General features: G+C 49.0%; 1 protein-coding gene across 5 annotated transcripts; it reads right to left on the reverse strand.

Moving 5' to 3' along the window:
* Positions 1-290: 290 nt before the first annotated feature.
* On the reverse strand, positions 291-13,657 carry CDKL2 (cyclin dependent kinase like 2). Of its 5 annotated transcripts, XR_010472480.1 has the most exons (15): positions 13,262-13,657; positions 9,273-9,467; positions 8,335-8,513; positions 7,627-7,739; positions 7,265-7,404; positions 6,471-6,559; positions 5,864-5,990; positions 4,833-5,095; positions 4,437-4,527; positions 3,586-3,697; positions 3,358-3,464; positions 2,819-2,912; positions 2,560-2,714; positions 1,549-1,669; positions 1,203-1,438 (listed from the first exon to the last, which is right to left on the reverse strand). XR_010472480.1 is itself a non-coding variant. In XM_065062439.1 (13 exons), the coding sequence occupies exons 1-12, from the start codon at positions 13,427-13,429 to the stop codon at positions 2,856-2,858; spliced, it is 1,641 nt and encodes a 546-aa protein (XP_064918511.1). In that variant the 5' UTR covers positions 13,430-13,657; the 3' UTR covers positions 291-422; positions 2,819-2,855. The 5 variants fall into 5 exon arrangements, 3 of the variants coding, with proteins under 3 accessions (XP_064918511.1, XP_005502578.1, XP_064918510.1); XR_002413577.2 differs by lacking the exon at positions 2,560-2,714 and having other exon boundaries at positions 688-1,438; XM_065062439.1 differs by lacking the exons at positions 1,203-1,438; positions 1,549-1,669; positions 2,560-2,714 and adding an exon at positions 291-422.
* Between the last annotated feature and the right edge of the window lie 2,127 nt (positions 13,658-15,784).

Genomic DNA, 15,784 nt, shown 5'->3' on the forward strand with positions numbered 1-15,784 from the left:
GACCGAGGGTCCCGCAGACCGGGGGTCCCGCAGACCGGGGGTCTCGCCAACCGGCTGCTCCGCACCAAAACTTGCGTATTCCACCCCACAACTTTTCTTCGCCCCCTTAAACCCCAGTTACATCTTCCCCCCCCCTTAAACCTTCCTTTTCTGCCCCCCAACCCCTCATCTTCTTCCACCCATTAAAACTTGTCCACTTCCCCCCCAAACTTTCCTTTTCCTCCCCCGCAAACGTCCCTTTTCCTCCCCCCTTAAACCTTTCTTCTTTTTTTTATGTTTTCCTCTTTACCCACACAGAAAATACAGCTTTTACCTCCTCTTCCAGGCCCCTTCTACACCCAAAGGCGTCGCCTCTCAGCTGAACGAGGACCCCACAATTAGTTTCCTGCCCCCCAATGAAGCGCTGGCTCATCTGAAGAGCACTAAAGAAAGAGGGAAACGCAGATGCTGAGAAGCAAATCACGAGCGCCCACAGAAGCCGTGATCCTGAGCGGCTGTAACCCAGAAACGACGAGGAAACGCTCTCACCCGCCACACTGCACAAACCAAAAAGCGATTCCAGAGTCCTGTTTTGCGGTGCGGGCAATGCCAACAAAATAAACGAGCAGATTTAACGTCAGCTGCAGGGCGGACTAAGCGCGCTCATCTTGCACGGGTTGGCGCACGGGAGGAATGAGAAATTTGGAATTTGTGTGTCCTTTTTTATTTACAAATGTTAACGGACGTGTCAAAACAGCATGGCCACAAAGCTCTAAATACAGCAACGTTCATCACCTCAAAGGGAAAGGCCACGCTTTGTGGAAAGACAATTAACTAGACCGTACGGGAGCTGCAGCACAGCTCAGGACTCACACCGCCGTTCTTCCTTCGACGCTCACGGCAGCCAGACACCCACAGCACAAACCGCCCGCAGACCGGGGCGCAGAAGCGCGGAGGGAAAAGGAACCTGGCACGAGGTCCCACGTGCTGCTGAGTGTTTGTTAGCGAGGGTTGCAAAGAACAGCTGGGAAAACTTTACGTGTCGTATTTCTTGCACAAACGTCTTCTTCCTGGACGTTTTAGTCAAGGCAAAGGTGCTTTCCAACACAGAGCGGGTAAACTCCAAAACACAGCAAATTCAGCAGCTTTCCGTACTCTCTTCACCCTTTCAAAAGAAATCCCTGGCAAGAGGGCAGCGGTTTCACAAAAGCAGGCCCGGCCTCCTTCCAAATCCTGCACACCAGCTTCTGCCCTTGTCACACACCAAAAACCACCGAGCGACCTCAGCGAAGACCTTGGCCCCAGGCCAGCAGGTCAGCGCGGCGACGGCAGCGCGAGCTCCGCGGCAGCGCTGAGCCAGACGCGGTTACCCGGGGCAGGGATCCTCCTCTGGCCCGCAGAGACCGGCCCGAGGCAGCACCCGGTCGGTCCCGTGTGTCCTTCCCACCGCTTCGGCCACCTGCGCCAAGAGGAGAGAAGCAGCGCCGTGTTACGGGAAGGGGAAACAAAACCACAGAGGTCCTCCCTGATAATATGCCTCCTTTATTTTTATTTATCACAAGCCCTTACCTTGCTAAAGCCGTGCACTTACACCTCTGTGCTTCACAGATGAGACAGCTTCAGTAAGGTGATTTTTTCCCCTCACATTAGCAGGATCGCTTCCTATCCCAGGGACTTTTCTCCTTTTTTCCTAGTAGCATTAAGCCATCGCATCACATGAATATAAGTGCCAAACACACTCCTATATATTAAGAGCACATACAGTGCTCGGGCAGAGATTTCGGAGTCAGCGGTTGCTTCCTCTCCTCAAAAACAAACCACCAGAGCCCAACCCAAAGCCCCCGAGAGGCAGTTTGCACCTGTGCGTTCCCGGTGTTGCCGTGACACCCCTGGCTATGTGCAGCTAACACGAGAGCACCAGCCAGGGCAGAGAGGAGGGAAACGGTGCCTGGGGCCTTTCCCCCCTGAAGCCCCGTTTGTGTTCCCCCAAGTCCCAGTCCTGCCCAGCCCCAGGGAGTCAACACCTGCGCCTAAGCGCCGCAGTTCTCGCTTTCCGAGGATGAGAGCAGCTCCAAGACGTGCGGAGGCGCCCCGGAACACGCTGGGCAGCAAAAGGTGACAATTCCCCAACAGAAAAAAAGCAAAGCGACAGACGAAACCACACCAGTTTTTTTCCCCATGAGTTTTTCAGACAAAATGACTTGGAGAACTGCATGTCTTTCAATGGGCAAAATGCTAAAAGACTGCTAAAAGTCTCAGCTTAAAACAATCCAGAATGGTAAAATGCAATGCTAAGCAAAATGCAAAGTGGCAGAGTTCAAATGTAGTATTTCAGTCTCAGGACTGCAAATCTAGCACAGAGCCAGGACTCTTCCTAAGCCTCCTCCTCTCCCCCAGTCCTCCCTCGCGCTTGGAGAGCACTGAGGTAACAGCAGCTACGTTAAATAGCTTTACATTGCATGACATAGTTACTACAAATTTTCCCTAACGTTAAGCCTGACAATCCCCCCGAAACGCCTTTCTTCCTTTCTGCAAGCCTGTTTTTTGTGAGGCTGTGCACACACCCGTTTTTCCCCACACCTCACGTGCAGGCAGCCCGTTTCCCCTGCGTCACGCTCCACCAGCTTCCTCAGCCCCCGATGTCATGAGCCGATGCATTTCCAACGCCAGTGCCCAGCACCTACCACAGCCAGCTTCAGTGTCGCTAAAGATCCGTGCTCCTACGTATCCCAGCCCTAAATGTGAGACGTGCAAGTATTTTCCCCACTGCCCTTCCCAAATAGATAAATGTTCATTAAATGATCCGTTTGGAAGCCACGCTGCAGAAATTAAAGCCTACCTTTCGCAGGCAGGCGCGATCTCCCTTCTCCGTGCGGCTAGTGCTCCACTCTGGGGAAGCTGGATTCGGATGCATCAGGCAAAGGCCCCGACAGCTGGTAATCAGCAAGGAAAAAGCATTAAAAATGAAGGGGTCCATTTCCAAGTGCAGTAGAAATAGAGAGAGCAGTCAGAAACCGCCTCGTAGGGACATACACGATGTCAGCACCCAACTGAAAACCAACCTGTCCTTGGATCAAATCAGACTTCCAAAATGCTCCTTCCCTCCCCCAACACAACCTGCCCAGTCTCAGTGGGCGAGTTGAGACGGTGGCCAAGACGGCTGCCTGTGAACCCCCCGACTCCCACATGGCACCTCTGTGTTACCCAGGAATTCATCTTTCCTGGAGTTGCCAAGTTCCCCATTCTCTCCCTCTGTGACACTTTCTCCCTCTGCTCCCTCTCCAGCCACACTGGAAACCTGTGGGTTGCACTGTTCGGAAAATCCCCAACCAAACAAATGGGAAGCAGCACAAACTGTTTTATTACTGGTTTTGTTACCTGCTGTGAAGCTCGGCTTGGGTTATGGAGGTCAATAGCAGCAAGAGAAGGGACACGGGACTCTGAACCCAGTTTACTTTCCTTTTTGGGAAATCTGGGGTGCCACGCTGCAAAACACAACCGATGCATACCGCGTGAAGGAAGCACGAGCTGACAACTGTAACGCACGCTGCTGCCTGCCGCTGATCTAGGACGCGGGTTTTGTTCAGAGGACGGGCAGGTTCATACCTTCCGCTCCTCTCAGCTCAGGGAGATGATTCAGTTCCGGCAAACGCACATCTGTCTTGGAGAATTCCCATTTTTTCCTATTTGCTTGAAGGATGTTTTTTTCATTAGTAACCTGGAATCGAAAGCACGAGTACCAGCTCATGAACATACAGGAAAACAAAGCTATTTTTAAGCTTAAAAAAGCATGAACACAGCAATGTTCCACTGCAGCTGGAACTTGTACAAGAGAAAAAGAAAATAATGCGTTTAAAGGAATCTGTTCTGCTCAGGTGTCATTATACACTGGAAACGACAGAAGAGCCACGGCAAAAACCCACAACCACCTGAGTGAGACCGGCTGCAAAGAGACAAAACAACCGCTGCAGAATGGCTCAGGTCAGTTCCAGGTCAAAAGGCAAATGTTGCTGCTGGCATGGAAAGAATATTGTCCGGGTGCTGAGCGCAGTGGAGGGCTCAGCACTTCACTTTGCAAAAATTATAAATGCATTTATGACATGACTAAATAACGGTTAAATCCAAATCCTATAGTGTGCATCAGTAGCACAGCACACATCTGTCTACTTGTCGTGGCCAGGCAGGCAGCCGCGGACACATTCCACATCTCATGGGCTCCTGTGTTGGGCTGCTCCCCGTTTCAAATTGTCCGTTGAAGCAAACTATTTTTCATACAAGATAAATATTAACAACGAATAACAGACAACACACCTGTAGGAAAAAAAGGCTCAAAGAAATAATATTTCTAGTTGGGAGTTATGGCGAAGGCTGCGACAGGTGGGATTCTTGACAATAAAACACACATTTCAGCTAGGAATTTATTTCGCTTTGCCACGAGGTAAAGACTGATGACTTACCGGTGTGAGGCTGACGCTGTAACGGCCTGCTGGAGAACGCTGCCGTTGCTTTAGAAACGGGTTCAAGTATTTTTTACTCTTTTCATCAATTCTGTAATCAGAAACGCCCCAAACTTTGCATTATCTGGGGTTACATGGTTAGTATGAAAACAACAAACACAAGACACCCAGAGACACCGTCATTAAATGCCGAGAAAGGAGGCTGACGAGGAGAACACCCTCGTGAGCGCAGTGAACAGACAAGTTTGACCCGCATACAACCCTCCACCTAAGAGCTGCTCCTGGCTGCATCCTCTCCCAAACCCACTCCTCGTGTTCCCACATCGTCACCCTCCGCGCTTCTCTCTCCAGCAACAGGGACGATGGACAAAAGCTCTTCTGTCTCTGCTCCCATACCTGTAATTATGGTTTCCCATCCCAGCCATAGTGGGAGAGAGATTCTGGTTGATGGGAGGAATAACTACTCCGGTGTTCTTGGCGTAGTCCAAGCTGCCGCTGGAATCTTTTAGGCTGGTTTGAGGGCTGATTTTAAAGGGGTTGATTGGACTGTCATAGAAGGAGCTCAGGTTGGAGGATCGATCCGCTTTTTCTGCGTCAGCTTTAGAGTGTTTTGCTTTGAACAGCTTAGCGTCTCTGCTCTTTGGGTCAATGCTGAAATCCTGTTCAGGAAGATAAGCATCATCTTTGTCTTGCAGTCATGTTTGCAAACTAGCTTAAAGCAGCACCCGCAGGAAAAAAAGTCAAAAGCCTACATGATTGTGCAAGGATCTGATGGAGATGGAATTGGTTTTAGGGGGAAAGCCTCTGTTTTCTGTCAAACAGGAGGAGGCTTGCCAAGGTTCCTGCACCTTCTGTAAGTCAGTCACCTCAGAAGGGGATTGGCAGTGAGGGAGGAGGAACAGCTGTAACCCTGTCACTTCCGAAAAAACGAAACACGAACTGAGCTCAGTGTCACCTCACGGTCACTCTGAAGCCTCTAGTCCTTTGTATCTAACTGAAAGCAAACCACGCAATTTTGGAGACAGGGCTTTAACGCAGGTAAGCAGCAGCATATAAGGATGTTTTGCTCGTCTGGCATGACTGACTTAGGCTTTCTAATTGATTCTCGTTGCAGCTCCTCTTTTACCCAGAACTGCACCACGATGTAGTTTATTGGCAAGGGACCGGCCGAACAGCCACTTGCAGCCTGTGGAGCCAAGCACTAGAGCAACCTTGTAGCAGCCAAAAGGCAAAGGCAGAGAACTTCCACTGCACGCAGCAGCCTGCCCGCTGTACTGCGCTGAGCATCACCGCTGCGGGGTCAGGGGCCTCATGCCCTGCCTTGAACCAAAACTGCCACTTAAACTCCTGCACTTACTTATACAGTGATTTTAAACCATGAAAAAAAATATTAAAAATACAAGTTTGGAAAACAAAGATTGACCAACCTGGACATCAAGCACTTTTCTTTCTTCTAGGGCATCATCTTTGTCCCTTTTGCTGATTTTTGACTTTTTTTGTAATTGATGGTCTCTGGCATCCTTCTGAATCTTTAATTTAAGCTCCTGTGCAAATCTACATTCCATAGAATGGAAATAAAAACAGAGGGGCTTCTGTTAATCTCAATATCACCATCAGCTGGTGTTCAGTCCGGGCTCCTATAAACCGAAGTAATCAAACCAACCATGCCTTTTTAAGTAATGAGAAGCCAAATATAATGCATCCGTTAAAATAAATAAAATCTTACAAGGACACACTTTTCACATCACAGCACTAAAGGTGTTCGTATCCCAATCTGGCACAGATACAGAGAGAGAATACAGTGATAAACTGTACTACCCAATACGGCATGACACTGGGTGCACACGCTGACGAATGAACGTCATGGCAAGTTAATGAGGCAATGTGTTCCCTTTCAACTGCTCTCCCATTTCCAGGAAGGCTAAAATCAAACAAACCCAAGACAGCTCTGCAAACCCAGCGTGCCCTCTTCAAACACAACTCTGAACTTCCTTCTAATATTAACCTGATCCGAGCAAGAAATAAACTGTTTACCTTTCAGCAAATCCATCCTTGTGAAAGAAATCGCACTGCAAGAGTTCAGCACAGGACGGCCTTTTGTCAGGATCAATCTGCAAACAGTTCTGTCGAATCAATGTAAACATCAGAATGCAAACGCATTAGTAAAGAAACAACGGCTTCGGGATTTCCGAATGGAGTCAAGAAAAAAAAAGAAGGCAAATACATTAGAAACAAAGGGGTTAATATTTCTGAACGAAGCCAAGAAAAAAAAGCCAAAAACCTCCCCCTTCTAGGGCCTGTTGCATTGAGATGAGCTCAAGAGACAGACAGTCCCCTCAAAAGTTTGTCCATTCAAATCATTAATGCTCACAAAGCCTCTTTACACGGAGAATACCTGTCAGACAAATAGATCATTCCACGCCCAGGAAAGCTCCTTCGTTCTCAGGTTTGTTTGGCTAAAATGTTAGGATCTGTTTCGATCTTTAGGCATTTCAAACACAACCAAGTGGGTGTTTTAGTTCCGCAGCATACCGGTGCTCTGGCTACTGCGTGCAAGCACAACAGACACTCCCTGGAAGGATTCTTCAGAATCTATTACCAATTTGGAAGCTTCCCAACTCCCACACATGGCGGTCACACAGCACCCAGAGTAAGGGACACGTTTGGATGCCGTCCCACCCAGACCTATCTGCTTGTGTGCCTCCATCAGCAGATGGAGATGGTTGGCAGAAAACACCACATACGCAGCTCTGCTAGCAAGTAAAAAGTATGGGGCTGTGTATTATCTACAAAGCGTCCTCTTCAGTAGCAGACGAGGGGCAAATTACCTTGGCTAAATCTCGCACGGCAGCAGGGAGCTTGGGATAGCGTTTGTCCAGCGACTCGGCCTCCTTCACTTCAGGCAACCTCATGCCAGCAAAGAGGGGATTTTTATAGAATAACTCTTGGTGTCTCGGAATTAAGTTACCTGGAATTACACAAACAAAGCATCCACGTGGAAAAGCTACCGCACAGTCCTGCTCGTAGCTTTTCCTTTGTGAAAGGTGCTAAAAGCACACGCCCTCAGAAACAGTTGTGCACACACCACAGTCTTTCTCCCCACATCCTCCTTCTCCCTAGCCCCCCATCAAAACCGATTTGACCCCTTCATTAGTAAGGGGGGACTGGAACCGTGACGGGCTGTTCTTACCCAGGCACTTGGTGATGTGGTAGAGCTGGTCGATGTCTGAATCTCCAGGGAACAGAGGCTCTCCCGTGAGCATTTCTGTGATCAGAGAGCCAATAGCCCACACGTCTACAGCCCTGGGACAAACAACGAAACCACAACACTCCAGCTCAGCACGGCTTCATTTGTCTCTCTGACCTAGAGGCTGAGCCAGCCCAGTCCAAGGTTACAAGCCTTGACGGTGGATTTTGCCCCATAAACAGCAAGTTTTCCAAGCTTACAAGTGCACTGATGAATGGCAGGTATTTAGCTCCTGAAGCAGACAAACACTAGCAGATTTAAGATCAGGTTCCAAACCCCAATGCTTTAAAAAAATAATAATCCAACATAAGGCATTAGTAGAATCTTGCCCTTGAGAAAGACAAAAGTAAGCAGCCCTTCTTTCTGCAGGCATCTGCTCTCCAGGTACATTTACTGAAAATGAACATTAAGTAACACAGGGACGTACATAAACCTGCACAGCTGTATGAACAGACCCATGAATGGCACAGTTTAAATTCTGACCTGGTTTTGCAGCACTTGGGATCCCAGTAAGAAAAAAAAACCTCATTCATCCCATGATGCTGAACAACATCCCTTTAACCTGATTGCCAAGCAAAGAGTCCTCCTCCCCCCCAAAAAATCAGAGCATTGTCCCCCAAACTCCCCGCAGCCCTTCTGTGAGTCTCTTACTTGCCGTATTTGATGTCTCCCACCAGCAGCTCCGGAGCTCTGTACCAGCGGGTGGCCACGTAGTCAGTGTAAGCCTCCCCAGAAGCTGCTAACGTGCGGGCAAAGCCAAAGTCACAGAGTTTTACGACTCCCGACTGGGAGACGAGTATGTTCTCTGGCTTAATATCGCGATGGATTATCTGCAGAGAGAAAAGCAAGTCGAGACAAACAGATTTCCCATTTCTACATAGTAAATTCAGTGGCTCACCAAAAATAATCACTTGCTTACATCCAAGTAGAAAATTATATTTTTGCAGGCATGGCAAACACATGGACTCTGTAAAACACAGCAGCGTGCACACAGGCAGCAAACAAGCGCTAACCCAAGTGCATAGCTGAACACAGAACCTCTAATTTTTTTGCACGCAGAAGTGTTCATTTTCTATATCGCTCTGCATATGTTCTGCAGGTGTATTTACTATAGGTATTTTAACAGGCTCAATTTATTATGTTTGGGAAAATTGGTCTCAAGCACCAGTTTAAAAGCTGTAAGTATTGCAAGGGCCAGGGGCATGTCCTGCAGTTAAATGTGAAGAGTATTTCAGGAATTCATAAGACAGACAGTTTCTCCAACATATAAATAAATAAATGCATGTGTGTTTACACACAGTTACACGACTATGATTAAAGTGGCAAAGCTGTTAGGAATTGGCTACAAACAAACCCCTCAAAGTACAAAAGAGAGAAAAGCAAGGCTGCATGTTTATACAGATGCTATCAGAAGCAAACTTTTGAAGAGAGACTATATCCCACTACGAGATGAGCCAGCCTCCATCGAGGTGCCTCTTCCTTTCATGCCAAAGCTTAATTCCTCAGGTTTTAATAGATATTAAAAAAATATGGTTCTGTATCTGTTCATTCCAGGTTAAGTGCAGAGCCGGCTTCTCGTGTGTACTTACGTTATGACTGTGACAAAACGCTATTCCTCTTATAATCTGGAATAAGTATTTCCGAACCCTGCTGTAGTCCAGGCCGTTTGGGAACGCCTCGAGGTCGTCCAGCACCGTGTGATCCACAAATTCAAACACCAGATACCACCGTTTCTTCTTCTTACACACTTCCAGCAGGTTCACGAGATTTTCGTGCCTCAGTTGCTGTCATAAAACAGGAAATGTTTTGTGAGACCCTGACAGCATTTAATGGGTAAACTAAGAGCAGACACTGACCTGCAGCCCAGCCGGTGCACTGCCCTGGAATGCTGTGGTACCCACATTTGTTGGTTTTTAAAGTTAGCTCACTGATATTTTAGGATATGTGTTATTCTGCCTTTTGTTTGTTTTTTTTTTCCCAACATAACTTGGAGGATTTCACCACCTGATACATGCAGACACCTGGTTTTAAACCTGAAAATACTGACTATGAACATTTCTTCTTAATGGGGATGCTCAAAATACACTGTTGTGTTGCTGGAAATTCTCATACGTCCTGCTTCTCACAACACTCTCCTCACAGAGAGCTGACTCTAACTTGTGCCTCCATCTCCACAAGCTTTACAGCAAGCGTGTATTCCACATGAGACAAATCATGAGGAAGTTAAGACGACTTCCAGAGCAGCACACGGTTTACAGGTGAGAGAGCAGGCCCCTGACAGCACCTCCAACACCGATTTGCCACGGGAAAGGAAAATGCAGAGGCCCTGGATTTTCAGGCTCTGACACAGCTCCTCTAGGAGATGCTGTCCCCAGGGTGACCAAGTGTCACCAGGCTGCCCTGCCTGCTCCTGCAACACCAGCTGCCCCTTCCAGACGGGATCCAAGGGGCTCCTGAACACAGTGCTCCGTGCTCGAAGGAAACTTTGACTCTCCTAAAACCCCAAACAGATTCACCTCTTCTCCCCTACATTTCCAGCAAGTTTTAGTCTGGCTCTCTTGCATTCCTTTCTCTTTAAAAAAAAAAAAATCTCTTACGTGCCCATTGAAAAGAAAACCAAGAGCACGTCAATGCCTGTGTTCTATCCAGCTGCCAACTACTCAGCATCTGGATCTTAATTTTTCTGAAAAAGCTGTTAGGAGACTTTCCTGTTAGGCTCCTGAAATACTCAAAGCATTTCTGTCGGCACTGCTAGCTTATACACACAATAACGAACAGGTACCACAATTACAAGCACACTGAATGGATAAAAGGCAAGCTCATCATTCTTACCTAAAATATTCTGTTATTGATTGAACAGCTTCTAATAAACTGTGCCTAGTGGATTCAGAGCAAAAAGTGACAAGCCAAGGATCTGAAGGGTTTTTTCTGTTTGTTTGTTTGTTTTTACTATTATGCAAAGGGAAAGCTGAAGATAGTTTAGAGGAAAAGATTGCAATTTAGATGCAAAAGAATTTTTTTAAAAAGCAGTTGTATTTTCCAGTTATTGTGTGATCACATTCTGACCAGACAGGGATCCACCTCCGATCTGTTGCACATTTGCAGCACCAGTTTGCCACACACGGCAGAACAGCCCACACTACGATGGAAGTTGGTTATTAGCCCGGAGCCTGGCAGGGAACTTTTGCAATTTTCAGCCAAGATTAAATGTCAGCCCAGACTCAAGAGCAGGAATCAAAAAAAAGAAACAACAACAACAACATCAGGTTCACAGGGAGTGTGCGAGGGAAGAAACTACAAAAAGATTACATCTCCGGGTATTTATTTTCACGGTGAGAGGCCACAGTTATTTATGGAAATGTTCCCATTGCTAAGTTCCCATTTACCCAAGAAAAAAGTTAATTCCCAACAGACCCGGCAGGTGGTACGTGCTTTGACTCGGTAACTAAGCGAGCCTTGCCGACGGATAAGGTATGATCCAGACTAACAGAGAGCTGCTTTAAAACAGGCTGCACCTCGAGCTCCAGCACCTACATCTCTATTAACTCTCAGGGTCTGTAGCTCTTGCAGTGATGGCAGAGATCAGGTTTTCTTCCTTCTCAGCACAGGGACTGTAGTCTGGCAGATTTGTGAAGAGAACGGGTAGGCTCGCACATATTCCCACGCCAGAACACTGCAGATCAGAAAAGCCTAGATGCGCTCCACCTGTAATTAGACTTTCCTTAATTTCTTCACCAGACAGATCACTTAAAACCACCACGTGTGCCTGTGCACACAGGGACGGGCACCCATGGGACACGGGAAGGAGGAAAATGCTGCTACTGCTGCTGGAGGCGACGACGGCAAACACAGGGGCTGAACGTGCTCAAAACAAGCAAGCAGAATGATGGATATATGGCCTGCCACAGAATGCCACCCTGCGTCCTTGTCACCCTATTTACAAAGAAACGCAGCAGAAAAACCTGCCGGTGAAACAGTTCAGGAACTTGCAAAAGCTTCTGGATGAAGAACAAAGGCGAGAGAGAAAGCCCAATGGCAAAACACTGAAAAGCAAACACACAACACTCTCTTTATCTTAAGCACCTGAGTATTTTCCCAGAGTATCTATGGCCCATGAAGGGAAGCATCTTTAATAAACCAACCCACACAAGGGTGCTACACCACATAACGCTGCTGATGAGACGCTGCCTGAAGTAGGAGTGGACGTTTAGGTGAGTATAAAGCATCCACAATGGACACCAGGGAAAGCAGACACTCAAATAGCAAGGGACAGAGCAGCAGCTGCTGACTGATAAAGTTTGGGGAATTTGTTACCTGTCCTCCTCTTGCCTGTAGTACAAGCCTGCCAGGAAAGTGCCATTAATAAAACAAAATAAAACGTTCCTAGAAGCAGCTTTCCGTATCAGATAACGCCGGCACCCAGCCCCGTTAGACACACTGTCACACATCCAGGTCACCGCTCACTTGTGGGTTTTACAAGTTCAACATTCATCTGTTTTTTCCAGCAAATCGACAGCAGTATGGTACTGTTATTTGGGACACAACACAGGAGGGCACGGTTACCACCCGGAGGTAATGGAAACCTTGTGGCTCCCTTTTACCTTTCCTTGCAGAATACCGGGCACATAAACATACATAGCTCTGGCAAATCCAGCACAGTGCCCGGGGACACTGAAAAACCGCTCTGCACAGCTACAGCTCGAAGACGAAACGAATCTACCATGGCCTGGCTGCTCATGAAAATACAAACAAGACCTGATGATGTATCTCCTGGTTTGAACTTTATTTATACTTGGTAAGCCACAGTCAGATGCAATTGAAATGAAAGCACCTTTCAAAACTGACCCAACGTTTCAAATTTACACCCCTCCTACAGTTTGACCAGATAAACACCACTCCTTAAAGGGCTATTACGGAGTCTCAAGAGGGGGTTTCCTGCTGAGAACCCATCGATTCCCTGCAGGTAGATCGCACCCACACCCCTCGGCTCTCAACAACTGTCGCCTTTACCGCGAGGAACACACATCACAGACACGAAGGTTGCTGTTCTGCTTGAAGGAGACATTTGTCTTACTGAAGATATTGAAACGTCTGACCAGGACCCAAAATACGCCCTGAAGAGGCACCCGGAGCGGGGGAGAGGCTGGATCTGCACCCCAGGGAACACCCTGTGTCATCCTGGAGGGGTTTAAAAGGTGTTTAGATGAGGTTCTCAGGTGCACAGGTTAGTGCCAGTGTTGGGTTATGGTTGGACTCGATGATTCTGAGGATCTCTTCCAAATGAGATGATTCTATGATTCTATGATCCTGAAGGTCTCTCCCAACCCAAACGATTCTGTGGTTCCCCTGGCCTGCAGCAGTTATTGCTACAGCAATCAGCTAATAGGAGCTTCGAAATAAAAAAGTCACGCTCTGCAAGAAGCACCTGGATGGAGCGGCTCACGGCGGACACCGCGACACCAACACCGCCAGCCCTACGAGGAGCTACGAATTTAAGCACAAAGCCAAAAAAAGCCATCGTTTTGCTCCAAATTTAATTGGAAACGCAGGCCCGCTGCCCTCAGGCCTCCCCGCTCACCTTGAGCAGCTTGACCTCCCTCACCGCGATCTTCCTCACCGCCGCGTCCTCCTCGCTCTCCAGGAACTTCTTCACGGCCACGATCTGCCCGGTCTCCTTGTTCCGGCACTTGGTCACCACCCCGTAGCTGCCTTCCCCGACCAGGCCCAGCACCTGGTACTTCTCCATGGCCGGAGGACGCTCCTCTGCTGAGGGCGGGTTGAAGACACCGCGGCCCCACGGCGGTGACGGTGGCGGGCCCGAGCGCGCCCCGCGCCGTCACCAGGGCAACCGCCCGCGCTCGCGCGCAGCCGCCGCCGCGCGCCCCGCTCGTGGAGCGGCCGGCCCGGGGGGGCCGTGAGGGGGGAACGGCGGCAGCGGAGGCGACCGGGAAGCGACCGGCAAGCGACCGGCAAACGAGCAGCTGTTTCCCGGAAACGGAGGAAACGCGGAGGGCCGTGAGGGAGGCGGGGCCGTGCCGGGGGCGTGTCCTGTCGCGACGCGGGGCGCGGAGGGTCAGCGACAGGCTGAGGGGCCTGGGGGTTCAGCTGGAGAACAGGAGCTGAGACCTTATCAGCCCAAGTTGCGCCAGGAGGTTGAGGTTGGATGTGGGAACAATTTCTTCCCCAAAGGGCTGTGGGGCATTGAACAGGCTGCCCAGGGCAGTGCTGGAGTCACCAGCCCTGGAGGGTTGGACAGACGGACATGAGGTTCTCAGGACATGGGGCAGGTTCTGGACTTGATGATCTTGAGGGTCTCTTCTAACTGAAATGATTCTGATTCCTTGTGTGCTTGTGCATCAGCCCCTGAGTGGTGTTGATGACAATCCTGGCCAGGCAGTGATGAAATGCTTTGAAATTTGAATTATTTTAGGGTTTTTTTTTCCTTCCCACAAAAAATGATGCGAGGCTGGGCCAGCTCTGCTGGGAGCACAGGCTGAGAGAGCTGGGCTGTCCAGCTGGAGAAGAGAAGCTCTGTGGACACCTTAGTGTGGCCTTTCTGTACTTAAAAGGGGCTGATAAGAAAGATGGGGACAGACTTTTGAGCAGGGCCTGATGCGATAGGGCAAGGGGTGATGGTTTTAAACTAAAGGAGGGAGATTCAGGCTGGACATGAGGAAGGAATTGTTGCCCTGAGGGTGCTGAGAGCCTGGCCCAGGTACCCAGAGAGGTGGTGGATGAACCATCCCTGAGACATCCCAGGCCAGGCTGGACGGGGCTCTGAGCACCCTGAGCTGGTGAAGATGTCCCTGTCATGGCAGGGGGCACTGGGGACCTGGGAAGGGCCCTTCCAGCTCAACCTGTACTGAGTCAGTGATTCCCCTGCTTGTTCAGCATGAGAAAGGGAAGGTTTTTCCCTAGGAAACCCTTTTATCTGGATAAGGTTATGTGGTGGCTTGACAAGGGCTGCACAGCCGAGGGGCTGGAGGGCAAAGAGAGCAGTGCCCGGTGCCTGGGGCCACCTCAGAAGGAAGCCTTCACGTGGGACACGGGGGCAGCGGGGAGGCTGGGGAAAAGGCTGGGATGGCTCCACAGAGCAGCGTTTTCCAAGCCCTGTGGCAGGTTATCTGTGAGCATTCCTCGCTGTAACTCCCGGGGGAGGGAAGTGTGGCTTTGGTATGAGGAAGAAGGATCAGTCTTTCTGCTCTGCAGGTACACAAGGGCTGGGAGCAGCTGTCAAGGTGAGACGTGGAGGCCAATCTCGTCCCCGCTGCTGCTGCCTGTGCTGTTGGCTCTCGTCTGCTGCCCTCAGCCTTTCTCTGCACTCCAGCCCTGGAGGTGATGAGCTCCTTGGCACAGGACTGCGATCACCATGTGCTACAGCGCCTGGCAGAAAGGGGCCCTGCCTGTACCTACAGCTTCTTGAAGCAAAGATAAGAAATGATAATCTGTTCGTCTTTAATTTCATGTGGCTTTTTACGGCCTTCTAATGCTCGGTGAGGTCTTAGAGGTACACTAATTTACTTCTCGGGATGACAGGAAAACTGTTTTGGTGCTTTGAAAAAGCTATAGGTGCTACAGGAACAAAAATAGCAAAGGCAGCAAGCCCTTCTCAGGCATTAAGCATTGTAACCATTTGTTCTTCCTAGTGAAGCAGTGTTAAGAGTTGTCTGATGTGCGTCACAGCAGTATGTGACCTTGTCATGTCTTGCACTGAAATCTGAGGTTCAACTGGACAACAATCCTCGAAACTGTGATCTCTCTGTCCTCTCAAAGAAGAGCATGAGGAGGGGGAAGAAGATAAAAGGAAGAGGGAAGAGAAAAATACGTGACATTTGATGAAAAACAATAAAGTATTGGTTGTCCCTGCACGATTTTTTTCTGCCTTTGAGTTTCTTGGGTCACTGTTAATTGAATGTTCCTGTCACATTTTTGGTAAGATGAGTGCGGCAGGTTGAAGAAGCTGCTGCCCAGAAAATCAGCACAAGGAACACCATTCAATGTGTCCCCTATTTCATTTAATACCCTCTTCTGTGATTTATCAGTGTGAAGCACATCAAATGTGTATCTAGGTATGCTTGTGTATTGGTTTTGGGAGAACCTG

This window comes from Columba livia, chromosome 4 (assembly GCF_036013475.1).
Source record: "Columba livia isolate bColLiv1 breed racing homer chromosome 4, bColLiv1.pat.W.v2, whole genome shotgun sequence".
Classification (NCBI taxonomy): domain Eukaryota; kingdom Metazoa; phylum Chordata; class Aves; order Columbiformes; family Columbidae; genus Columba; species Columba livia.